This window comes from Pteronotus mesoamericanus, unplaced genomic scaffold, assembly GCF_021234165.1.
Source record: "Pteronotus mesoamericanus isolate MK-2021 breed Mesoamerican mustached bat unplaced genomic scaffold, CSHL_Meso_final contig_116, whole genome shotgun sequence".
Taxonomy (NCBI): Eukaryota; Metazoa; Chordata; class Mammalia; order Chiroptera; family Mormoopidae; genus Pteronotus; species Pteronotus mesoamericanus.
The window spans coordinates 26,597,327-26,625,052 of record NW_026555027.1 but is presented as its reverse complement, the minus strand read 5'-3'; the positions used below and the strand labels follow the sequence as shown (position 1 = coordinate 26,625,052).

The 27,726-nt window shown below is 34.2% G+C and overlaps 1 protein-coding gene across 3 annotated transcripts in view; it reads right to left on the bottom strand.

Annotated features, from left to right (window-relative positions):
* Positions 1-6,201: 6,201 nt before the first annotated feature.
* Positions 6,202-27,726, bottom strand: part of NMD3 (NMD3 ribosome export adaptor) — a 44,321-nt gene continuing 22,796 nt past the window's right edge. For all 3 annotated transcript variants that reach the window (XM_054580277.1, XM_054580286.1, XM_054580274.1), the window contains exons 5-16: positions 24,696-24,776; positions 23,803-23,931; positions 23,428-23,518; positions 19,672-19,750; positions 18,895-18,991; positions 16,561-16,678; positions 14,946-15,091; positions 11,328-11,440; positions 10,457-10,529; positions 9,112-9,218; positions 8,151-8,221; positions 6,202-7,750 (exon numbers count right to left, since the gene is read on the bottom strand). In XM_054580277.1, the coding sequence (XP_054436252.1) occupies positions 7,620-7,750; positions 8,151-8,221; positions 9,112-9,218; positions 10,457-10,529; positions 11,328-11,440; positions 14,946-15,091; positions 16,561-16,678; positions 18,895-18,991; positions 19,672-19,750; positions 23,428-23,518; positions 23,803-23,931; positions 24,696-24,776 (1,236 nt within the window). In that variant the 3' untranslated portion in view covers positions 6,202-7,619. The remainder of the gene's footprint in view (positions 7,751-8,150; positions 8,222-9,111; positions 9,219-10,456; positions 10,530-11,327; positions 11,441-14,945; positions 15,092-16,560; positions 16,679-18,894; positions 18,992-19,671; positions 19,751-23,427; positions 23,519-23,802; positions 23,932-24,695; positions 24,777-27,726) is intronic.

Sequence of the window (27,726 nt, the reverse complement as noted above, 5' to 3'; positions counted from 1 at the left end):
TCGGAAGGATGGAAGCAGGAGACTCTGTCTCCCAGGGGGACGGTTGCTGGCATACGCTCTTGGCTGCTACGGGAATGGAGTGATTCCAGGTGGGCGGCTGGAGCAGAGGCAGCACCCTTTGGTGAGGTGACGCCCCTTCAGCAGACCCAGGTCCTGCTTCCAGCAGTGAAGCAGCTGCTCAGCCCAAGGGCTGCAGCTCCTGTGGCTTCTGATCTCTGGGTATCACCCCCTCATCTTCCTTTTCATTGCTCCAGTCCCACTTGTTTTCCCTTTTGCACTTCCTTTTGGTACTACATATCAGTACAGAGAATAAAGACCATCTGAAAAATACTGCTTTTCTATTAACTTCTTAAGAATAGGACCCCACAATTTTAAACAACTAAATTCCCATTTTACAGATGAGAATGATTTAGGTCATTACTTGCCTAAGGGTCACGGCTGGGGTTTGAACCCAGTACCTCTGGCTCCTATCGCTTAACCATATTCTACACTTCCTTTCACTCACATATAAGTAAAATTATATTCCCCCATGATGTCATGTAAAAGAAAGAAATGTGATAGCATAGTAAAGAGAGCTAAATAATGTCAGGGGCCCTTTGAAGTAAACATTTATTTTTGTATCCTCACGCTTTTTAAAAAAGAAAATGTAAAAAACAAAAACAGAAAACAGTTACACAACCAAGAACATGACCAGCCTCCCTTCCTTCTTGAAAGATTCATTCAAATACTTGGGGTAAAATTATATACGGTTCTATATTCTAAACTTCCCATGCTTAGTGGGAAGTGCCAGATCAGGAAAAGGTATTATCAGACCTGTAACTTGTTAGATTGTTTTGCAGTAAAAACTATTTTTTTAAATAACTAAGTGAACTTCTAAGACAAGCCATATCACAATTTTAAAACATTTGTAAAAAAACATTTCTATTACTCTTGCTTACACTGGAAATTCTCAAATCATAGAGCAATGGGAATAAAGTACAGGATACTGATGATGTTATCACTGAATTAGGTTAGAGTTCTAAGCTAGGGCTGTCATATGATTTAATTCCCCAAATTATAAGCCTCTACCCACTACTATGAGCTTCAGTTTAGTCCCAAATACCTGACAATAAAGAAGCATGTTATAGTGAACATCACAGCTCTGAATGCTCCTAATGAAAAGAAACTGCTTTTAATTTCCTGCCACAGAAGTCTCTCCAGAATGCCAAACTGAAAATTGCTAGTCCTCTTTTTCTCCCTAATAACCTCACAGGAAATGAGGACCCTCTCTTCTCTCTTCCCTTACCTAATATCCTCCTCTTCCCATTTGCTACTATCAGCAATGACAACAAGAAAAATAATTGGCCCTTTTGTAGGGAAGCGGGGAGGGAGGAAGGAAGGAATTCACATAAACACACAACCTCAATGGGGTTGTGTCAAAATGAGCCCAGAAGCCAACCCAAAGAGTTCCAATGACCAAAAGTAGAACAATTTAAACAATGAAGTAGTATTAGATAATAACCCAAAGTTTAAAATAAGCATTCGTGAGTCCATATTGCTGTAAGTGATTGAAGAAATTAGTAAATGAGACAGATCTCCCACACAAAAGAATTCCAAATAATTTATGCAGATTTTCCAACTCTCAGTGAGGGGCAGCATGGCTCACCCCATCTCAGGCATGGGCTGCGCATAGTGACTTCCTTCCAAAGTGCATTTTATAGAAAGGGGAAAGGAAAGAATAACTTTTCAGTGGAGAAACTTGATAATCACTACTTCAGTCGGCGATCAAAGCCAATAGCTTTGATATTTTACCGATACTCTGTGTTAAATCGTGCTGATAGTATGTACCCTTGATACAACCACGAAAATAGCACTTACCTGTGATCTTCCTCCCAATAACCCATAACGCCAAGGTTATCAGAAGAAAAATGTCAGACAAATTCCAATAATGAGGCATCTTAAAAAATACCTGACCAGTCCTCCTCAAAACTGTTAAGGTTATCAAAAACAAGGAAAGTCAGAGAAATTGCCACTGTTGAGAGGAGCCCAAGAACACATGACAACTGATTATAGTAAGATGTCCTGGATGGAATCCTGGGGAAAAGCAGTACTTTAGGTAAGAACTAAAGAAGTCTAAATAAACCATGAACTTTAGTTAATAATAATGTATCAATATTTGCTCTTTAAGCATAATGAATGTATCATACTCATGTAAAATGTTAGTAACAGGGGAAGTGGAATATGGGAACTCTGCACTATCTTGTCAGTTTTTCTGAAAGTCTAAAAAATAATTTTTAAATATTAATAAATTCCATTAAAACAGAAAAAAATTGCAAAATGTTAATAATCTTCCCAGTTTGGGAACATAGGCAATTTATGCTTTTGTCTTTATAGTTCTCTGAGCCATACACATTTTCTAGCATAGGCTCTATGCTGCTCTAAAAAGTATATGCATACAAAATTTTTTCTCAACCTATTTAAATGCTGAACACTAAATCTATGATTATAAATCTTTTTAAAGATTTTATTTATTTTTAGAGAGAGGGGAAGGGAAGAAGAGGGGGAGAGTAACATTGATGTGAGAGCAATATTGATTGGTTGCCTTTGGTACATGTCCCAACCAGGGACCAAAACTGCAACCCAGGCACGTGCCCTGACGAGGAATTGAACCAGCAACCTTTTGCTTTGCAGCTTGACACCCAACCAACTGAGCCATGTTGGTCAGGGCTGTGATTTAAATAATTTAAATTTTAAATAAATACTATTTATGAAATAATTACAATTTGTTGCATACTGACTGTGCTTAAGAATTTTACCGATACTCTGTGTAGTGAACAATATTACTCCCTTTTAAAAGATAAGGAACGAAAGAAGAGATTCGGGAAGTTTAAGTCACGTAACCTAGGAAGTGGCAAGTAAGCTGATTCTAAAAGGTGCTTCTATTTCTACATAATACAGCTTCTCTAGAATTATTTGTTCAGCATTCATAAACTAGTGCTCGTATATATATTCAGGTACTTCACACCAGTGCTCTGAAGTGGGTTATAAATACACACACTTCCGTGAAACAGGCACCACTGCAGTGCAAACACCACCGAAAACAACACATAACCTCCATCAAATAAAAATAATACAAATAGCACTGGCACATCACACAGTAGCTAGCAAACCGACTGCTAATCGCTTTGAAACACAGCAGAGATGTTTCACTGGAAGGCATCCGGAATCATGCCCCTTCCCTAGGCAAAGCAGTTCTTCCAAACTGTATTAAGTCAAAGAACTAAAACTGAGTATTCTACAGAAATAAAAAATACAAATAAATAAAACTGAGCATTCCCCTTATACTACTTTGGAGTTCGAAGAGATAGTTTAGAGTGATTTCATGTCTTCATCAAGGCTCAGGACCACACTGTTCAAGTTATTTCAACATGTGACAGGATCAATTGAGACTACTTAGCCTACATCTGTCTTTATGATGCCCTTTCATGATTCCTTAATTCACAGGATGATTCAGCTGATGAGGTTAGCCTATTTTTAAGTAAATTACTGTATTTTAGGTGAATTAGTTCTTACCATGAAAATAAGCCAAAGTAGACTGTGTATGAGGCCTGAACAAGGGAAATCCAAAACCTGCCCAAAGAGTTACAATACCAGCATCCATGAATAAGATCACATACATGAGGAAGCGCACCTGTCAAAACGACATAGGAACCAAATTGATAGGGGACCCACTGACCAACTCTGGGACATGGCAAGCATCAAAATAAAAAATTAACTCATACAAAATAGTCATGGGATATAAAGTAAAGCACAGGGAATACAGTCAATAATATTGTGATGCGGTGTACTACGCAAAGTGTATGATTAACCACTAAGCAGTGCATCTAAAATTAACACAAAATAAAATTGAAAGAATATTTTTTAAAAATTAACTCAATATGAAAACAAACGACCCAGACCCGATTTTAAAAAGTAGACAAAAGACTCCAGATATACAGATAACAAATAATCACATGAACAGATGTTCAACATAATTAGCCATTAAAAAAAAAACAAAAACCTAATTAAAACTACACAAAGACACCATCCACTTATTAGGATGGCTCAAAAAAAGAAAAAAAGAGAAACTGACATCAGGTAGTAGTGAGGATGCAGAGTAACTGAAACGCTCATACACTGCTGGAGGGCAGTGAAACGGCACAAACCACTTTGGGAAAGTTGGGCAGATTCGTATAATGTTACATTCGTATAATGTTACATTCGTATAATTTTACATATATACACTTACGGACCCGACAAATCTTTTATTTACTCAAGTACAATGAAAACCTGTACAGAATGTTCACAGCAGCTTTAGTCTTACTCACCAAAACTGGAAATTCAAATGTGTCTCAACAGGAAAATGGTAAAACTGTGGTATGCTGCATCCGTGTAATGTAGTATCACTCAAAATAAAAAGGAACAAGCTCTTGATACATACATCTTGGATGAATCTCAAGTACACCATTTAAGTGGGAAAAAAAATTACACTCAAAGGCTACATACTATATGATTTTACATACTTTGGGAAAAGCAAATCCTAAGGTCAGAGAACAGATCAGGAGCTGTCAGGGTTAAGGTGAGGGGAAAGGTTTAAAATAAAGGAGTGGCTAACGCAGTTCTTGGGCGGTGGAGGGGAATGACAGAATTGTTCTGTATTTTGATTGTGGTGTTAACATGAATCTGTGTGTTGAAATTCATAGAACTATAAATCAAAAGAGTAAACTTCACTGCCTGTAAGTTAAAAATGAATTTTTTAAAAACATCAAATGAAAATAACAATTATAAAGGATTCAATCCTTTAATTCCTTAAAACAGAAAACCAATAACCTGAGGAGGTTTGCGAACATCTTGACGGACAGCACATGCCGCCTCCTCCTGATTCAACGCACTGAGGAGGCGGCATTGCTTCCCGGGCAGTCCTGCGAAAAGGGCTCACCCGAAACGTAGTGATGAGAACACGTCAGACAAACCCATATCGAAGTCATTCTGCAAAATAACTGGCTTGGGCTCTTCAAAAGTATCAGTTACATAAAACGTAAGTCTGTAATTGGTCCAGATAGAAGAAATCTAAGAAGTTACAAGAATCCAACACAGTGCACAATCTTAAGATTTATTTTTTCTATAGAGGACTGTATAGTTAGAACTGACAAAATCTCATTATGATTCTCAGTAACAGCGTTGTGTTGATGTTAATTTTCTGATTTTGACCAATGCATTATGGTTATGTAAGAAAACTCCTTGGGGGAAAAGGAAACACTGAAATATTTAGTGTTACTCTTAAATGGTTCAGGAAAACAGTAATTAGAAAGAAGGCCAATGACATAAATATTCCTATTTGGTGTATTTTAATGAAGGGTATCCAGGAATTCCTTGTACGACTCTTGCAAAGTCTTGCAAATTTCAGATAAATTTGACATATTTATCTGAGAATGTCAAAATCAAAAATAATTATAAAAAGTAAACATTCCTTGGGCTACAAATACAGATGAAGTAATCTGAAGGATAAAACGAACACATCTCGTAAAAGAGCGAGCCTGGAGCCACTCTGGCCCTGACTCAGCACTGACCAGACAGACAGCTGTCCCAGCCCGAGTCCTAGGTTCCGCTCCGGTAAGGCTTAGCCTCATGATGTGAAGCATCTGAATTATACAAGTGACTCTCCCTCAGCTGTTTCCTTGCTCTTGATTGAATTTTGCATATATAACAGCAGCTTCAAGTATGGATCTGGCTCTAAAGAAAACTATTGATCATGCTGATTAAGAAATTACTCATATTTATAAATTGGGTTATAAACCAGCTTCCTGTGACCTTGATTAATACCAGCATTCCCATATTTTATCAACTCTGGGAAATCAAAAAGAATATTTTGGGACCCATGAGCCTAAAAACTATATTCTAAAATCATAGATTTATCAAGGCTGTATAACTCTGTGTAATTCTTACACCATTTCTCTTAGCTATATTCCTGCATCTGTCACAGCCTTATTTCAACCAACGTGTATCATTACTCAGAAAGACATGACATTTAAAAGAGTAAGACTAAATAAGGTTAATAGGAAGCCGTATTTTTCAGTGGGAGAATCACATGACAGGTACTTAAATAACATAATTCCAGTTCGGAAAACTGCATGAGATATCTGTCATTTAAATATGGCACTGATGCAATCAATCACTTCAAGGACACAAAAAATGGAGAAAATGTTTTTATTTTCATGTTTTTCAAAGTCTTGACATAGAACAGGTAAATACAGACCACAAGTGAAAACTTTAAATATGCAGACAGAAAAGAAGCCATACAGAAGGTTCAGGCCTTTATTCATAACCTCAGAATTAAGGAGTCCAGTCTTTAAAAAAGGGAAAAGGTTCCATTTAACATTTACTCAATTTCCTTATGTAGCGGTATACTTAAAGTTTTTAGATTAGCTCTTAGTTCTGGCACACTTAGTAAGTACAATCTCACAGAAACAGGATTTTACTATTTCATTCTCCAAACACTTCAAAACCCAAGCCAACTCTTTCTCCTCATTCAAATATGAGTCATGGTTTTATAAAGCATGAGCATCAATTTTACTGCTTCATCATCTACATGCTAGATTCTAATATTCTTTGTGATGGTTGTGTTCAATGATAGGAACTTACAGAGAAAACTCCTTCTTTCTCAATTTGTACATCAAAATTTTAAAAGGAAAAATCCTTGAAATGATAGGAAGACATTTTTTGACATAAGCAGCTACTGCCATAAGGTGCTTACACAGGCAAACATAACAACAGTATAAATTGTTATTTAATATTTAAATTAGTCTATGTTTGCTACACATCCAAATAATTCAAACATATTTTCTTCTGCAATAAAAATTAAAGTAACCTCCAATTTGACAACTTTTAAAGACATTAACAGCCCTGGCCAGGTAGCTTAGTTGGTTAGAGCATCATCCCTACACACCAAGGTTGTGGTTCAATCCCCAGTCAGAGTATATATGAGAAGGAACCAATGAATGCACAAATGAGTGGAACAACAAATCAATGTTTCTCTCTTCCTCTCTCTCTCTAAAATCAACAAATACTTTTTTTAAGAAAATTTAAAGATGTTAATAAAAAAGATTAACTTTCTTCCTTAATGTCCAGTGATAAACTGAACCCCAACTTTCCTACCACAAAGGACATAAACTGATCTAAAGTGAATCAAAGTGCATAACAAGTTTATATTAACAATTATTCTTCATATGCCTTTTTTCACTAAAGGAAGCAATATAAAAGTAATGTAAAAGCTTGTTTAATGCTTGCAGATTTAGGTAACCTCCAAGGAATCAAAACTTTGAAGCTTTTAAATCCAGCACTAATGTTATGTGAAAATACTTGTGTCTCAGAAAACAGCAAACCAATAAAACCCCATACGTAAAACGGCCTAAATATCAGTAATAATAATATTCTCCATAGCTTTTGTTATCTAAAATTTAAAAGTCATCAATCTTCTTCAGCACTTTGAACAGCAATCAAAATAGTCATTATTTATTCAGGCTGAAAACTAAACTTCTCCTCTCCGATATGCAGGCACACGTGAAACAGAAAAGGTTATTTTGTCGATCATCGGGAGCCCGTTACGCCATCATCGGGTCGCCTTCTCCACCAGTAGCATCCTGAGAAATGTGAAGGTCTTCAAGCATCTCGGCCAGACTAATGCGAGGAGCTCCTTCATCATCTGTGTCACTTTCCACAGGAATGGTGGAATCTAAGAAAAAAATACAAGGAGGATTTCAAATAAATACGAATGTGGAAATATGCAAACACCTGCCCTCATCATCATTACTGTTATTTAACCACTTTATATCCACAGCTCTGGTATCATATCTAGGGCAGGCATTAACCATTCACTGAATGACTAAACCACATAGATAATAAGTACTAGTGTAGGGGTCGACAACTTGAGTGATCATGTGAGGAGGCAAATGACATCAAATGTGGTTTAGCAAACATTTTAGTAAGTTTTACTGTTCTGAAAGCTTTTTTAAATAAATGATTAACTAGAGTAGTTTTTAAAAACATAAAATGAAAGTCATTTATGAAATCAAAGTTTAAGATACCAGAATATTCAATGTGGGGGAATACAATTTAAACACTCAAACACCAACCTCTGTAAATGTTTACATTTTTTCTAATTGCCTCATCTTCTTCAAGATCTTCAAGGAAATCTTGGTATTGCCTATAGGAGAATAAAGAAACATTTAAGTATTTCATCTTTACCAGGAAGTATGAAGTTATCTTTCCTTCATTTTCAGCACTGTAAGATGTAAGATTAAAATCTTTAAAATAATATCTGATTGTCATTGCAAGTATGCCTGTTAAATATTCTGACCAGTTTTCTAAGTTTTTTCTTTCAAAATTACATGATAAAAAAATACAAAACTGAACATAAGGTGATGTTAATTTAAATATAATACAATGAGAAGGCTCCTTCCCGCTTTACCTTTCCCAAAAAATTCTTATGACCAAGTTGAAGTACATACACTTTTAAGACTAGAGATTTAACAGTCAAAAGTGTACTTACATCTAATTAACATTATATATTTAATACATACTTTAAATTACATTATGAGATTACGTTTTAGATATATTGCTGTTTTGCATTCACATTTAATGACACAATTTTCTTTAAAACTTCATTTTTTCAGACATCAGTGTCTTTACCACCATCATTAAGGCCACTTTACAAATCACCCAGTCTTTTTTCTAGAACACATTATCTCCATTTCTCCTAAAGGTGTTTGAAAAATAGTGTATTTGATATCAATGAGCTGTTTTCTTTTTATCCCAAGTCATAAGTATTCATTTGCTATTTGTGATATACACAAGGTAATTAATTACTTCTTATATTTTGACTTTTCAAATAAACTGTTTTCAATGACACTGCAATTGTCAGGTTATAACCCAGGATACAGTAACTAAATCTGTGTTAAATGTCATTATAGCCTGTTATACTGATTCTATCAACACATTGGTAAAGTTTAATTAATATTGAGTACAAGGATAAATTGTGAGATGACTATTTCTTTATCGTATAAAAACCATATAAGGTTTAAAGAAAAGTGGGACCTTTCATCATCCGTATCCATATTTTCTCTATCTCTTGCAAGCTCTTTCAGTTTCCAGTTTCTACGACGCTGACGTTTCGTACGGTCATAGCTCTTCTTGATTAATACCTAGAAGTGACAAATATTTGCAAAGTTACAAAAATGGGAACTAGGTAACAGGGCTTCAAAATCCAATAAAGACAGAAAATTAAAAGTTATGAGAATGTCAGCAAGTCACCAAACTGATGACAGGGCTTATACCTTAAAGGGGAGAAAGAGGGAGGGATCAGAGGCAGTGTCAAGAGATCTTCTAATATTTTTCTCCATGTACTTATTACTATTTTATGAGAATGCATTTAGCTATTATTTGTATAATTGTTAAAATTTACTAACAAATTTTTCAGTGATTTAAAATTGCTTTTCCTTTATTGTCAAAATTTCAAGTATCTGGTGTGCTTTTTACACCAGCATTCAGTTTTCAGCCACCATTCACATAAGCCATTCTGAAATGTTATCACAGACACTTCTTCTCTTTTTTATTCCTACTAATAAGCACTTATAGAACTACATTAATCTTTCACAATTGTATGTCCTAGAACAGTTTAAAAATTTGCAGCATGAATAAATAATTTTACACAAAACAAAATCTTGTAAGAACATCATGATCTCCTATTATGACCTATTTAGAAAGACCTACTTACACTTACACCTAAGCTGTGCTCTATTTTCTAATTTATTAACTAACTAAAGCACACGTGGGTGATGGGGCAAGGAATCCTTCTTATACCAGGACTATATTTTTGTCCACAGCTAGAGATCAATGTTTATTTTAAAAGGTTAAGGAAGCAAGAGATAGGGTCTTTCACATTCACTGTTGTACATGACTCATCGATTCATGTTAGAATTTACCAGGTTTTTTCCAAAAGTCAGATTTCTTTCTCTTAGACTTGCTATTATGAAGGTCATTTTCATTTCATTTACATTCAAACCAGAAAAAGAATTTCACTCTAAATGCCTCCCAAACTGAACAATACAGGAAATACCAAAAGAATGAACCTGGATAAATTCTAAAGGTCATCAACTTTAGCTGTAAATTTATTTTTTTCTCTATGAATAGTATCAAGCATTTTGACAGAATATGACAATTTGATTATAAAAGCAACAACAAAAAACTCTTAAAACTTGGATTTTCCACACTAAGAAAAATGATTTAAAATGAAGACTTTTGCTATCATATCCCAAGTACAATTTCAAAAGCAATCTCGAAGTTGATTTATTTTTAAAAATGTGACCTTGTTCATCTTTCCTAAAAGAGTTACATCAATCCTCTTTAACACAGGAAAAAAGGGAAAAATCTAAAGCCTTACCACATCTGGGACTCTATCTGAGTTCATTTTGTTGACATGCTCGTCATTTAAGTTACAGTTTGCCAAATCAAATCTGAAATGAAAAATAATAAAACATTTAATGGCAAAAAAATTTTCCCTTTCCATGTAACTTTTTATGTTATGTATGATCACCTGAAAGTTCCTTCTGAGATCAAACATTTAATATGTTCCCATTTCCAAAATTTTGGAGTTCACTCTACAGTGGGCATGCTTCTAGAGATCACTGTAAAGATGATAACGCACTCATCTCTGAGAGTCACATATCGATTATTGTCTACCTCACCATGTATTTGTGAAGAAGCAAAACAGACTTAACGGTACCAGTCCAAAAGATTCAGTTAGCTGGTTCCATTTAGTGTATAATAAACAAAACAAACAAAAACCCTTCATTCTCCAGTAAAGGAACTAAAACCCTAAGAGCAAAAGTAATGTTTAAGGTATGATGACAAGCCCGGCATCTGAACAGACTATCCTATGCCTGTAAACACCCTTTACATACATGGCTGCCATTTTTTAAAAGTGAAATATCTAAGCAGTAGCAGATACTTAATAAAAAAAGACCTACTCCCCCAAAAAGTCATAAAGATGATCTAACCATACAACTTCAGAGTTCAGTTACTCAAAATCTTAGAACAAACGACATTTCAAGATGATGGCCAAAATGGAGCTTAGTGTGGGCTTCTGTCCAATCCACAGTTTTAATTTACTTATTAATAGTAAAATGAGCTATAAAGCTCCAGGGAATTCTCTTTGGGATAAACTATCATAGTATTTTAGAAACTTTTGATGGCTCCAGAAGAAAATTTGTAATGCTGATTTACAGTTTAAAATACTATAAAATAATACAAACCCCAACACCAGGTCTCCAGGATTCAGAAGATGTCCCAAATGAGTGCGACAAAAATACTGTTTATCTGTATTCATTTCAGATGTTTTCTGTACCCAGACTTCCCCAAGGGTATGCTTAATAGGAAAGAAAATGGAACTCAAAAATGCATTTCATAGAAAACTTAAAATACAATGTTGGTTTTCTAATTTTCACTTTAAAAACAGAAATTATTTTATTTTCAGATCTCTGAAATACTGTCAAAATTAACAAATTAAGTAAGAGTATAGAAAAATATTCACAAGAAATTCATAATATAAATATTTTTGTTTAGATTTTCATAAAGGCTTTTATAAAACATTAACAAGTCACCTAAAAACAGACATGTAGAATTTTCAGAAGAAATGTTTCCACAGGGAGATTGGGCCAATATATACTGACCAAAAAGAGCAAGTGAAAAAGTAGGGGAGTCTTAAATCCAATCCTAAGCAACCCCTTGTGTTTTACACATAAAGTTAAAAAAAAACTAGGATTCAGAGAGAACAATCTAGCAATGCCAGTGGCCCCACTACTAGAATTTTTTGGATGTCTACTATTTTGAGATATTACACTTAAAGAAAAAAATTGTTGCAGAAACAGCATCCCAAGTTTTAAATTTTAAGCTAGAAAACCAGTCAAGTACCCTTCCCACACAGAATTTTACAAGAATTGTAACTGACATTCAGACATCCAGACTGAATTTACTATAGCACATACCAATACCTTTACTAACAAAAACAGACGCATTGAGTTCAAAAGCAATACTAAGAATTATAGATAAAATAAGGAGTCTTAAAGAGATGAAAAGAAGAGGTAGAGATAAAAGGGGAGACTGAAATAAAAGACTGATCTCAGGTTTGGGAAAGAAATGATTAAAAAAAAAAAAAAAGTGAGTTACCGGAAAAAGAGACTAAATCCTGTGTTACAGGATTCACTTTCTGGCTACTAGGCTGCTTCTATTTATAAGAGACTTATGAACCTGTTCTAACTAAGTGTATTTTCTGAAAACCAAAAAAAAAAAAATACACACATACACACACACACACACACACAATATCTCATTTCATATATGCCTAGGGAAAGTGGAATTCTACATTTATTATAAATAATAAAAGTTTTTTCTTAACCATATTACTAAATTTTGTATTTTAAATAAAAATGTGAAAAGTAATCTGTCTGACATTTCTATTGATTTTCCCAAATTATCAGAAGTTATTTTTACCTCAAAACACAGTTATTACCTCACTAGAAATGGGCACCATTAGTATACAGATAAAGAATCTCTAAATACTAATTCACAGTAAAGGAAATCAGATTTATATCCTTGAGGAAATACCTGATTTCGGGCATGGAGTAAGAACTACACAATGTGATTCTGGAACACCTAAACACTGTGGTGGTGTGCCACAAACTAAGGATGTTTTCAAAGACTAGGAAAGTCATGTCAAAAGGACATAGGAATAGACATATCTATTCAAGAAATTGAATCAACAATTAATAAAATAACCTTCCAAAACAGAAAGCACCAAGCCCAGATGTATTTATTGGTAAATTCTACCTAACATTTAAGGAAGAAATTATACAGATTCTCTATACTCTCTCCCAGAAAATAGAAAAAAAAAAAAAAAAAAGGAATACATCCTAACACATTTACAAGGCCAGAATTACCCTAATACCAAAACCAGACAAAGACATTACCAGACAAGCAAACTACAGACCAATGTTCTCTTGTGAACATGGATGCAAAAATCCTCAACAAAATATAAAAGAATTGTACACCATGACCAAGTGGGATTTACCCCATGGTGCAAGGCTGGTTCAACATTTGAAAATCAATTCATGTAATCCATCAATCACATCAACGGGCTAAAAGAAAAAAAATCATATGATGGTATCAATATAAAAAAGCATTTGACAAAATTCAAACACACACACCATTCATGTTAAAAACTCTTAGTAAAGTAGGAATAGAGAAGAACTTCCTCAACTTGATAAAGAATATATACAAAAAACCTACAGCTAATATTATACTTAATGGTAAGAAGCTCAAAGATCTCCCACTAAGATCAGGTACAAGGCAATGAGGTCCTTCTTACCACTGTTTTTCAATATCCTACTAGAAATCCTAGCTAATGCAAAGAAAAGAAAATGAAAGCTATATAGATTGGGAAAGAAAAAAAATAAAATTATCTTTGTTTGCAGATAACATGATTGTGTATGTAGAAAATCTGAATGAACAAAGAAACTCCCAGAATATAGCAAGGTTACAGGATACAATGTTATAAACAAGAGTCAATTACTTTCCTATGTATCAACACAAACAACTAGAATCTGAAATTAAAAACACAATACCATTTATATAGAACCCCCAAAAATGAAATACTTAGGTATAAATGTAACAAAATATATGAAGATCTTTATAAGAAAAACTACAAAACTCTGATAAGCAAATTTAAAAAAAACAAAAACCCTAAGTAAATGCAGAGAAATTTAATGTCTGCGGCTAGGAGGACTCTATTTGGGGTGTATTAATAATGGAGAAGACTATGCATGTATAGAGTCAGGTAGTATGTGGGAAATTTCTTCCTCTATTTGCTAAAACCGCTCTAAAAATGTAAAAGTCACTTATAAAATTTTTTTTAAGACATAGAAACTTCTGTAAGGGTTCCCAGTGGCTAATTTGGGGAAATCTGAGTCGGAGGAAAGGGGGGAGAGAGGAAGTCAGTCAGACCAGCAATCTAGTAACAAGGGGAAAAGAATCATAATATTACAATAGAGAGATCTGGCTATCAGGGAACTAGCCAAACATTACCTGTCTCTTGATACATCTTAGAAAGTACATAGAATCACCACCAAAATGTTCTGACCAAAAATAATTAACATAAATTTAAGCAAGTCTTTAGATACACTGTCCAGTTTAACGGAACTACAAGAGATTAAGTAGCAAGTTAAATGACATCATGAGGAAACAATAAAAAAGATCCACAAGACAAATGCCCTGGTTGCCCTAAAAAGTTGTTATGGAAAAAGGGGGAGGTGGCTATTATTAAATAAAAGATTTAAGAGGTATAATATTCATATTCGATGTATGATCCCCAAATGGATACTAGTTTGAACAATCCACAAAAGATACTCTGGGACAAATGATGAAATATGAAGATAAATGAAAATGTTTATATGTATGATAATACTTTGATTATATAGAAAATGTTCCCATGTTTTAGAGATGCAAACTGATGTATTCAGTATTTAATGATAATACAGCTTATATTCGATTCAAATGTTTGAAAATTTTTAAAGTCAAAAAAGGTTAGCTTATCATTTGGTCTTCCTGTACAAAAGTAAAGCAAGAAAATGCTTTTTCATAATAATAAACATTTTAAAAACTATTCTCACATTAAACAAGAAAATAAACTTACCAGATAGTGTAAGTCTCATAATTTTCACCACAATGACTATATGTAAAAGCAAACAACATACAAAATTGAGTGCAATTTTAACCTATTGTGGTGCTATCTTTTTTTGGAAACACATTTTAGAAATACCTGCATCAAGACAGTAAGTTGGGGGAGAAAAAACACAGGTGTGCAGGATAGAACTTACCTTTTTTGATATCATTCCAGCACCTGCTTTGCGTTTTAGATCTCGAACTATGCTGCCTTCCATCACAATGAACTCCTCCAGCTGTTTGGGATGGCACAGACTATTAAAAGGGTGACTCCAGAATGTATTCCCATCAACATCTGCAACTAAGAATAAGCAGAGACTACTAAAGAACAAGAGAAACGAAGTATATTAAAAGTCAACAAATGTTATATATAACTAGGGAGAATTTGGAATATATAAACTGGGAAGCGGCACGTCAACAGGAACCACAGGGGCAGCTCACCAATGTCTACAGTCATCATTTATTCCCATAAATTAGTCCAAATTTCTCACAACACAAGAGAAGTATCAGGTGTCAAATATATCTTAAGTAGTTACTATCATCAGAACACCATGGAGCTAAGTGACTTTAATATAAGATTAGAGCCAATCAGTTGTACAGTTTTCATGTGCTGGCATTTTATTAAGAAAACGCGTCAGTTATCTTAAGTAATGAGTTTATGGAAAATGAAGTTTTACCTGACAGATGTTCATCCAATACTGTACAAAATACCTTTAACTGATGAATCCTAACCTAATTGATGAAGATAATAAATGACTTTCTGAAGAATCGCAAAATAAACTCGATTTTTTAGTAACAGAAAACTAACAGGAAATAGAAAGTGAAAAGGATAAAAAAGTAAGAGATGTAAATGAGTACTAAGGAGACACTGATATGGGGTATTCTTTAAAAAATAGTTTTTATGCCCTAGCTGGTGTGGCTCAGTGGACTGAGCACCAGCCTGCAAAGCAAACGGTCGCCGCCAGTTCAATTCCCAGTGTAGGGCACATGCCTGGGTTACAGGCCAGGACCCCAGCAGGGGGCATGCAAGATGCAACCACACATTGATGTTTCTCACCCTTTCTTCCTCCCTTCTCCTCTCTAAAAATAAATCTATAAATAAATACAATCTTTTAAAAAATTAGTTTTTATTAAGGGACTATATAAATTATGTAGAGTATGATGAAATTAGTTAAAATTCATATTTAAACTAAATGTTCTACTGGATTACAAAAAGTTAAATGTTCTAAACTTTAAAATATTTGCTATACACTAAAATCTGGCAATGAACTTAAATAATTAGTCACAAAAATAAACTGAGGTAACTAAGTCAATTTCAGTAAAATAAATGGTATAAAACCAGTAAATTTTTGAAAGTTCATAGAATTATTTCTTCAAGTGAAAAATACAAGGGTGGCCCTGGCCAAGCGGCTCCTTTGGCTGGAGCATCATCCATACAGCGAAAAGTGGTGGGTCGGATCCCCAGTCAGGGCAAATACAGGACGCAAGCAATCAATGTTTCTGTTTCTCTTTCTTTGTCTTTTGTTCTCACTCTCACTCTCCCCACTCCCGCCCCACCCTCTTCTCTAAAAATCAATAAATATATCCTCAGGTAAGAATTTTTAAAAATATATAAGTGTAACTTATCAAAAGCTTTAAAATCAGTGTTTTGTGAGAATTAAATAATAAAAATGTTAACTAGTTTTTCATAACAATATTATTGAAAATGTCTGAGAAATTATTACTGCTTGCCATACAGAACTGCCAAGGCAAACAATTCCTAAAACTTACCTTGCAGGGTATTTGGATCTATGAGATGGATGGCACTAGTTACACGAATACACACACAAATCTGGTTCATATTTCCCAGGCTTTGTGCCAGTTTTGGAGACAGACAAACAACATTGTCCTAGGCAAAAGAACTAACAGTTAGAGTGAAGCAAATACTAAGTAACAGTCTACAAAAAACATTCATCGCTGTAAACCTGATCCAAGAGCATTTGCTCAAACCAAAACATTAAATTTTTAATTCTATGTACAAAGTACCTAAACAAAAGAATCTTTAGAGAAAAGAGAAAATGAGCTATATTTTCTTAAGATGGTGATATCTGTTTAATAAAAATGCTTTAATTTGTTTTTCAGATCCTATTCATCAAGCTATTTACTTCAACTTAGTTTAAGTGTGAATGCTTATCACTCTATGGTAACATTGTACATTATAATCAAAGTATTAAACATCAAACTGATTTTCTAAACCTACTTGTGACTTACTTCAATCTCCATAAAAAATAAATTTCAGGGGAATCACATGTTTCTCTCTCATGGCTACATGTAGCAATATGTAATCAAATATTTAATGCCCCAAAGAGCACACTTCTATGTGTACACTGGGAAATAACACCCACAGTGGGGTTATCTGTTTTTAAACTGCATTAAAATACAGAAGAATCTGGGTTATATTTTAAGCTGCATCTATTCACAATTACAGGCTCCTCCACTGAGAGGACACCTGTGCATCACTAATAGCACCTAGACCAGTCCTTTCTCTTTAACTTAAGATTCTCCAAAGATTAATGAAACACTCCTTTATATTGTGTATGCATCCAGTGACTTGTGTGAATCACTCGAAACACTTAATAATCAAGGTTTAAATATACCCTTTCCCCTAAATCTATACTTCCCAGGCTGTAGCAGTAAAATGTTCAGTTTTAAACCAGGGGTTTGCAAAATATGTCCCTCAGGACAAATTTGGTCCACATCCCATTTTATAAATAAAGTGTTACTGGAATACACCCTCAGCCACTCATTTACCTATTATCTATGGCTACTCTGTGCAACGGCAAGTGAACTCAGTAGCTGCAAAGGAAACTACATGGCCTGAAAGCTGAAAATATTTACTCTCTGGACCTTTACAGAAAAATTTTGCTGACCCTGTTTTAAGCCATCATGTCATCTCTTGGTAATGTACTCTCTCATAAATTAGTGGTAACAGCTTTAAAGCTTAAGAGTCACAGACCTAGGTACAAATCCTGGCTTCATCACTTTGCAGTAATGTAACTTTGGTCAAGTCACCCAACCTTCCGAAGTTTCAATTTCCTCATCTTCAAAATGACACTATAATTCACACTAGTTATTACAAGATGTAATAAGGTGAAATACACTCAGGTACAGTGGTACCTAGGTACTCATCATTACTTTGTTTCAGTACTCGTGATGAGTGCCAAAACCATCAAGTACTGAATGATGAACAATTTTCTCTTGCAGGGCGGTGTTGGGACTCACACAAGTTCTAGCAAGTACTAGGAGTTCTGAGCAAGCACCAAGTGCTGAAACATTTTTTCCTCATAAAATGCAACAAATACAGGGTTTGACAAGTTCTGAAGCTAACAAGTACCAAGGTATGACTATACTCAGATAACTTATAACTTATATAGATAACTTAACTTGTATAGAATGCTCATAATAAATTACGGCACTTACCATTGTTAGTGATTTAAATATCAATATATAAGTTCCTATGTGGCAGAGACCTCTAGATACATAATCCTTAACACACAGACTTCTATACAGGAGATCCTCAATAATGATTTGTTGAAATATTAATCCACTTACATTTTTGAAGCAAGGTTTTACCTTAGTACAATTAAATAAAATGATAACCTATATTTTAAGTGTTATTCAGATTATGTTTTTAAATCACAAAAATGATTCTATGGCCTCATTTCCACAATACTGTTTACTTTCATCATGCCAAAATCCAGTTTGAACATATTCCAAAGTGGTTCACTGATATTTATTTTAATGTCATTTCCTGTATTCAAAGTTTCACAGAACTGTCATGTGTCCACTAGGACCATAAATTTTAAGGAATAAGGACATTGAAAAACTGCAACAGGCCTTTTAATTAGTACATCAAAATAAAGGGTATGCCAATTTTAATTTTAAGCATAATTACTTTTAACATCTTTTTAACATAGCTGAGTGTGTTAGAAATCATTTAAGAAGGAAGTTATTCTAAATTTTTAACCAACCCCAGAAGGAAACCAGGAACTAATAATTACATATAAACCAATTAATTACTTCCACTCTTTTATAGACATAGATTAATTTAATAAGAAAAAGTACCTTGCATATTGGAACAATTTCCACAGAAAAAGTGCTTTTGTAGTTGTATGTGTTACTATGGATATCCTGAGAGATCAGTCTCTGTGAAGCTTTATACCTATTAGGAGAAAAAGTTACTTACAATAAAAAGATAAATGCCTTATTTGTATAGTCTCAGAATACCAATTTTCACCAAATCAAATCATCACTGTCAAAGGCCTGAAACAGCTTCCTGATGTCTGCTATGGTGAAGCCTAATTTCTTCCAAATCTTCACCAACATGACTGAACCCTAACTATTTTCAACTTTATCTACTAAAAATCTCCAAAACATACCCTTGCCTCAGCCAATCTAACTTATCCACAGAATCCATTAAAAACTATACTAACACCCACAAGTTTTGTTCACACTCATTTCACTTTTCAGTATAAACTCTACCTTTGAAAATGTCCCATGTGAGGAGTTGAAGTCCTTCCTCCTCCATGTAGCTTTTCCCCAAAGCCCTCTACCCTCATCCTTCTTTTCTCTTATTTAAAAATATACAATCAATGGTTTGGTACTACAGTGCTTACTATCCTGGGGTGAGGTCCACTTCCCCAAAGTGACTCTTACATGCTCTTAGACTACTACTTCCCTTAAAGTGACTAAATCCAATAAATGCTTACTAATTGTGTAACTATTCCTACTGCAATTTCAAATATTTTAACATAAGAGAGGTTGTCTGAGTCTGAAGAACGTATGTGAATTATACCTACTCTCAGCTCCTTGGACTTAATCACATTTAGGTTCAGAACATACCTACAGGGGACTGTACACTGAAGAAATTCTACCATCTTCTGAGCATGCTGCTTTGAAGAATAATAAAAATCCAGTCCATCTTTAAAAAAAAAAAGTCACATGAAAATAATACTGACAAATAGATTTTCTTCTAATAACATGATTACATAACAAATAAAATGTGTTAAAAAAAAAAAAGGAAGGGAAGGGGAAAGTCAAGGAACATATAGTAAGGACTCATGGACAAAACCAAAGGGGAAGAGTTGAGGGAGGGAAGGAGGGAGGGGGCAAGAGAAAGTGGTGGGGGGAGGGCAGAGACAAATGTATTTGAAAAAATAAATAAATAAATTTTAAAAAATAAAAATAAATTAATAAAAATATTTTTAAAAGAAAAAATGTGTTAAAAAATCAAATTATCAGAAAATACATTCACAATACTTAGGAATATGTCATTTAAGATTTATTCAACAAAATCAGATGCTAACAAAAGAAAATAAGATTCATAAATTTAATTTCAAACATAATAATATTCAAGGTCAACGGGCGGGGATAAAAACACTAAAAAACATAGGATATTTTATGTAATAAATGTAACAATCTACCAAGATGACAATAGAAATTCACCTAATAACAGCACTGAGATGCAGAAACAAAAACTATTAAAAAGAAATTAACAAATGTTAAGTCATGCACAATCATTGTGGGGGACTAGTACAAGACTATCAAAGCCAAAATGACCAAACTGACCAAAAATAGGAAGGATCCACAGAATTAAATCTATACAAGGATTTAATAACCAACTATCAAGATTAATTTAATTGAGATTACAGAACATGGTCCCAAGAAAGAATACAATTTTTTAAAATTTACAGAACATGCATAAGATAATTATGTACTACGGTTTTTTAAAAAACTTCAATAAATTCAAAATGGTAAAAATTACTACAGACAACATTATCTGATCACAATGCAGTAGCATTAAAATTCAGCTACAAAGGGATAACTAAAAGAAAAACTACCTGCTAAGAAATGTTTAGAAATATTCTTCCAAACAACTCAGCTAACTAGGAAACTAAAATAACTCAGAATGGCTAAAACAATTTTAAAATTGGAAACACTACATTTCCCAACTTCACAACTCAGTAACTTTAAGTAATCAAGATAGTGTGGTACTGGCCTGAGGGTGGACATATAAATTTATGGAACAGACTCAAGAATCCAGAAATAAACCCTACATTTATAAACAGATCTTGGACAGAGGATCCAAGGCAGTTCATTTGGGAAAGGACAGTCTTTTCCCTGGGAAAGCAGGCTATCCTCATGAAAAAGATGAATTTAGACCCTTCTCTCACATCATGCACAAAAAGTAACTCAAATGGGTTATTAACTTAAAGCTTAAACATAAGAACTAAAGCTATAAAATATTTGAAAGAAATAGAGGAAAATCTTGATTAGACAAGAGTTCTTAAACATGACACCAAAAGCACAAGAGGTAAAAGAAAAATACATTGCAAATTGGACTTCAAAATTTAAAACCTTTGCAATTCAAAAGAAACCATAAAGGACAGGCACCACATTTCTTGCTTTCAAGATATATTACAAAGTTACAGAAATCAAAGCAGTATGGTATCAATGTAGTCATAGAGACTGATGAACCAAAACAGAGAGGTTAGAATAGTTCACACATATACAGTGAACTAATTTTAAACAAGAGAGCCAAGAATACATGGTGCGGAAAGGACAGTCTCTTCAACAAATGATATTGGAAAAACTGGTCATCCATATGCAGAAGAGAGAAATAGACACTTGTCTTATATTATATACAAAAATGAATACATAGAGTATAATTTATATACTGTGGTAGAAGCAGTGAGACAAAATTAACCAGAAGTAAGCCTTGTATAGAAAGGAATTTAGCATGTAAGAATAAGGAGATATTTCAAATCGGTGGGGAAAAGATGAACTATTTGGTAATAGGTATTAAAACAATGCAGGTTAACCTTCTGGGAAAAACTCCTACTAGGTAGGATTAAAGATGCAAAAGTAAAGTATGAACTATAATTTACTTTTTAAAAAATAATTTTGGGAGTAGAGAAAATTTCCTTCTGTAAGACACAAAAGTCATAAAGCCATAGGTGTATAACTAAAGAAGGAAAATTAAAATAATAAGACATGAGACATTGCAAAAAGCATCTGCTCTCTCAGGCTCATGCTCAAACACGTGCTTTCAAATGCATGCTCACTCTCTCTGTGTATACATACATGCACACACAAGTAATGAAATTGATATCCTGAAAAACAGACAAATTAAATGAGGAAAAATAGATAGGTGAAGAACAAGCTATTCACATTAGAGGTAAATATAGATGGCTAATACACATACGCAAATGTTAACCTTCATTAATCACAGAAATGCAAATTAAAACAAGATGCCATTATTTGCTCCTTTAGAACAGCAAAAATTAGAAAGGCTAATACAATCTTATGAGACGTTAGCAAGTGTGGGGAAAAATGGAAACTCATAAGTGATGGGACTGTAAACTGGCACTATTTCAGAAGATAATCTAGCAGTACATAGAAAATTTAGTATTAGCATATCATTTAGCAATTTCAACTCTCAAACCCAATGCCACAGAAAAACCACTAAATATGCACAGACACAAGGACATTTATTTCAGCACTGCTGCAGCAAAAAAAATGGAACCTCTTATAAGCCAGGTTATAGTAAATAATTGAAGACATTGATTAATGAACACATAGTGGTTAAAAATAATGAAATATAATCATATGCAGTGAGTTGGAAGGTTTACAAATATATAACGTAACATGTTGTTAAGTCACAGAATATTACAGAATGATCCAACCAATCTGATCCCTCCCACCAAAACTGGGAAACCAATTTTATCACAGTGCATGTAGAAAGCACACACATACCTTGCTTTACAGTGCTACTTCAAGAAATAACAACTGAATAAAAGGGACCTAGTTGTTATTTATTCACATATACTTCTGAGATTGAATTTTTATGATTATGATTTTTAAAAGTTACAAATAACACAATCAAACAAACAAAATAGTCATTGAAATCAAACCAAGAACCACTGAGGGTGAGGGGGGAGAAGATTAATTCCTCTGAATAAAAGAAAAAGGGGTGGGGTGGTTAAACTTATAACATTTTTGGTTTGAAAGTGACTGCAGAAGTATGTCACAAAATGTATCCATATATTTTTCTACAAAAAAAATTCTGTGTGAGGATAATTCTGCCATGGTGATGAACAATAGTAAGTGTTTAGCTTCCTTAGCTACAATATTTGGATCTCCTTATTCCCAAGAGTTACTCAAAGCAGCTACCCAGAACAAAGGTGTACTTTCTCCTGGTGGCTAGCCACAAGTAGCCAGGCATTATGTTAAATAAGCAGCAAGGTTTGGTCTCACTGCTTCTACCACAGTATATAAATTATACTTTAAAATACATGCCCCCTTACTAATTATATTTTTTGCAAAACTTGATTGACAGTAAGAGCATTTCTAAAACCAGGTTCACTAAACTGTGTTTCACCAATATAAACTATTAATCTTCTATCTTACTCATAATACATAATGCACTCAGGTCAGATACAAAAGTTAAAAGATATTCTTCAGGTGACATAGCTGATATTCATTTTTCCTCTCCATTAAAGATCAAGACCACACTTCTAAGCACTTTTCTCAAAATATACAAGGTCAGTGATTAACAGATTCTGACAGCATTTCAAATGCTTTTACATTTTAACTCACCGTGAATCTCTTTGATACGAAGTGTATTCTGATACATTCCATACTTCAAAATTAACTGTTCCAGATAGTAGAAAGTTTTTTTGTGCAAAGTCTAAACATAAATGCAATATTAAATTAATAGATGAAATGCAAAAAAAAAAAAAAAGCCATTTAGAGATGCAGCACACTGATTTTTAAAACTAAAACAATCTGTAAAGACTACCTATAATGCAATAACGATCTATTTCTAAAGGTGAATGCTCCAGGAACCTAGGCTATCCTCAGTGCATGAAGGATTTGGAAAAAAGGGAAAAGAAAGAGGTTTTATTAGGTACTTCAAGCTGACAAAGATAAAATATGAGCTGGAGGATTCACTCATCATCTTCCTCTCATCACCTTTTGCCGGACTTGGACCACAGCCTTCCAGAAATCCTTAGCTTCTACTCTATGACAATCTCCGCACATTTGGGGCTGAACAACATAATCCACCACAAACACTTGCTGAAGGATAGCACCATTCATCACCTGAATTTAAAAAAAAAAAAAAAAAAAAATCACTCTCCTTCATTCTTTCCTTTCTGTTTAATAACAAATATTTTTATTAAAAAGACACTATTAATATTTTAATATTTAACTCAAACTATTTTTTCCAGGAATGCTTTGAGAATATCAACAATAATCAGTTAAATGTAAAGTCACAAGTTATACTATTTTAAGAGAGATACATAGGTTAAGATTTACTATAATAACATTGCAAATTTACCTTTAGTTGAAGTGGTTGTGAGGATTTTTTTGCAGAATTTTATATATATATATATTTGTGTACGTGTGTGTGTATAAAATTTATCCTTAGAAGACAAAAAAACTCTCAAAAAAGAAAACATTCCTAATTTGTTTCCAAACATAGTCAATCATCTGAAATCACCTCAGAAGATTTCTAAACAAATATATTTTTGTGTCACATCCAGTTGAAGCCATTTTGACTCAGTTACTGTGAGTCATGATAACCAGCCAAGTTTGAGAAACACCACCATAGCTCAAGTTTTTACTTCAATTTTTTTTCCTATAAAGTAACTTTAAAAAGATTATCTTAGCCTACTAAACATAAGGAACAGCTGCTATTAGTGACCTGATCATCTGTGCAGATGATCCAAAAGAAAATAGATTTGAAATTAAGAGTTCATTCATGTCCTTTTAAGCTGTTCAAGTCATAAAATAACTTACCAATAGCCCCTTCATTTTCACTACCTACACTTTTAATCATACTGACAAAATTATACACAGCTTACCTCTTTCTGAATAGTCAGTTTAACTTTAAGTCTCTTAGAATGGGGCTCTGTCCAAACAAAGCCTGCATCTACAAGCCGGACCTTCCACAAAACACAAACAGAAAATAACATGAGTTCCCATATGAGGAGAAAAATATGAGAGAACAATTCATTAATAAGTAAGTGCCCATCAGTAAATGAGTGGATCAAAAAACTATGGTACATTTACACAATGGAATACTACACAGCAGAAAGAAAGAGCTATTACCCTTTGCGACAGCATGGATGGAACTAGAGAGCATAATACTAAGTGAAATGAGCCAGGGGGTAAAAGACAAATACCATATGATCTCACCTATAAGTGGAACCTAATCAACAAAACTAACAAGCAAGGAAAATATAACCAGCAACATCAAAAGAAAAAAGAAACCAACAGTAACAAGAGGGAAGGAGGGAGGTGGGTAACAGGGAAAAGAAGGGGAAGGGTCAAGTCAAGGAACATGTATAAAGGACCCATGGACAAAGCCAAAGTGGGAAAGGATTGAGGGAGGGAGGTGAGGGTGGGTGGGGCAGGGGAAAGCGATGGGAGGAAAATGGAGACAAATGTATTGGAACAATAAAAAAAAAAAATTAAAAATAAATAAATTAGAAATTAATAATGAAAAGATAAAAAATATTTCCTTAATAAATTTCATAAGATATTTAAGGAATCTGCAATTAGTATCACTACCGAACATAACCAGTAAAAAAACAAAAGGATCATGAAAGGTACAACAACAACAACAGCAAATGAAAGGACAATCTAATGACTACATTAATGCAATGGGTATAATACAAGTAAAAATAAAATACTACTTACATAGGAAAAAAAAATACTCTTCTCCCTAAGGTAATATACTGTGATTTGAATGGACATTATACTTTTTATAAGAAAGCAAAGATGTTGTGACCTTATCATCTACTAGAAATCTCATGAACAGAAATTTCTACTTGGATTATCTTTCTAATATTAAGTATGTGTCCTTAAAAAAAAATAAAGAGTAAGCATTCATTAGAGAGCATCTCATGCATTGAATACTAAATCCATAACGGTAATGCACTGCTAAATAAGCAGAATCAACAGAGGCCAAGAACAGCCTGCTGTATCTGAGAAGCTACACAGAGCTCAATATTGCTAAAATAGATGTTTTGAGGAAGGAGGTAACAGGACAAGAATGAAGATTGTTTCAATAATTTGGGCAGGAGTTGTAGGTAAGCTGAACTAAAAGGTGCTAAAAATAACAGAAGCAAAAAGATCCAAGAGCTATTTAAAATACAAAATCTATAGGATTTAATAACCAGATATGGAAGGCAGAACAAAACAGATTTTATTGGGTTGGCCAAAAAGACTTTAGTTTTTTCTATAAAAGTCACATTTTTCATTTTCACCAGTAACTTTATTAGATTTGGATATTTTGAGTATGTCACCTATCTCCCATGTGGTATAACATTGATTGTTTTCAATTAATGTCTCCATTTGGTTGCTATCAACTTCAACTGATCTACCTGACTGTGGAGCGTCACCCAGCAAGAAACCTCTAGCGCCAGCACAAATCTTCACAAACTACTTTTGACACATTCAATCTGTCACAGCACCTTCTCCATACATTGCACAAATCATTTTTGCATTTCAGTTGCATTTTTCCCTTTCTTGAAAGCATAAAGCATAATATGCTGAAAATGTTGCATATTTTCTTCCATCTTCAATATTAAAATGGCTACACAAAAATTCACCAATTTTGATAAGTTTTTTTAAATGCACATTGATATGACAGCTGTCATAATAAAATCTAACAAAATTGTTTTTAATGAAATTAAAGACAACTAAGTGCTACTAGAGCCATCTTACAGAGAAAAAAAAAAAAAAAAGCAAATGAACTTTTTGGTCAACCCAACAGAATGATGCTCAAGTATCCAGCTTGGACATCTGGATAACCCTATTTTTCTGACACAAAGAATAGATTTAATAGGGAGAAGATGCTGCATATGGTTTCAGATGTTTGCATTTAAGAGGACTAACCTATGAGAAAATCAAGTGAAGATGTTCAGTAGCTAATAAGACACAATATTTAGTCTGGAGCTCTATGGAGAAATCTGAACTCTAGATAACAGATTTGGGAGACATCAGTGGGCAGGTGATAATTTAACCAAGGCCTGTCTGGTGAGAGCTGGACTAGATAGCGTAGCTGCAGCACTCCATAGTAAACTCTCCTAATACAACTGGCTCCCCACTAGCCAACCCTAGTAGTCACCAAGCCACAGATGTACAGAGAGTGACAGGCAGCGTCTGTTCCCTCGGTATCCAACTGCAGGGGTCAAGAGGAAGCCGATGGGCACTAAGGCTCCCTTTCCCTCGGCCTCCAACCTCCATCTGCAATAATGGAAGTGGACCCTTCACCTCTACTTCACCACTGCCCAACAGTCTCACCAAACTATTGGTGCTCAGACAACCAGGATTAATCAACTTTATTGGGCCCTTTAATCTTCTTCACCATAGTCCCAAACACCTCAGTCACCCCCATCTCCCACACACCAAACTCCACATGGTTCCACATGTTCCTTATTCTGTCCCATCTAACACTCTGCAACTCAACATTCACTAACAACAAAACCTCCTAAATCCTCAATCTCTTCACTGAACACTCCCATCACCATGTAGAGCTCTTGATTATATACGAGGTCTGTCAGTAAAAAGTCCAGCCATGGTTAGTATAACAAGAACAGTCTGTGCAACATCAACATAACCTGGCAGCCAAGAGTGGACTGCAATGAGCATGCATGAACAAGGATGACTTCACTGTACTAGTCAGTAGGGATGGTAGATGCCACTGAGTGAGCAAGTGTACTGTGTAGCCGTCACATTCAAAATGACTGATTGGAGCAACAAAGTTGTATCAAATTTTGCATTAAGCTTAAACGTTCCTCCACAGAAACTATTCAGATGACTCTTCAGTATTAAAATGGCTACACAAAATCTGTGGCTAAGGGCAAGTGCTGACTGGCAGCTTCATCA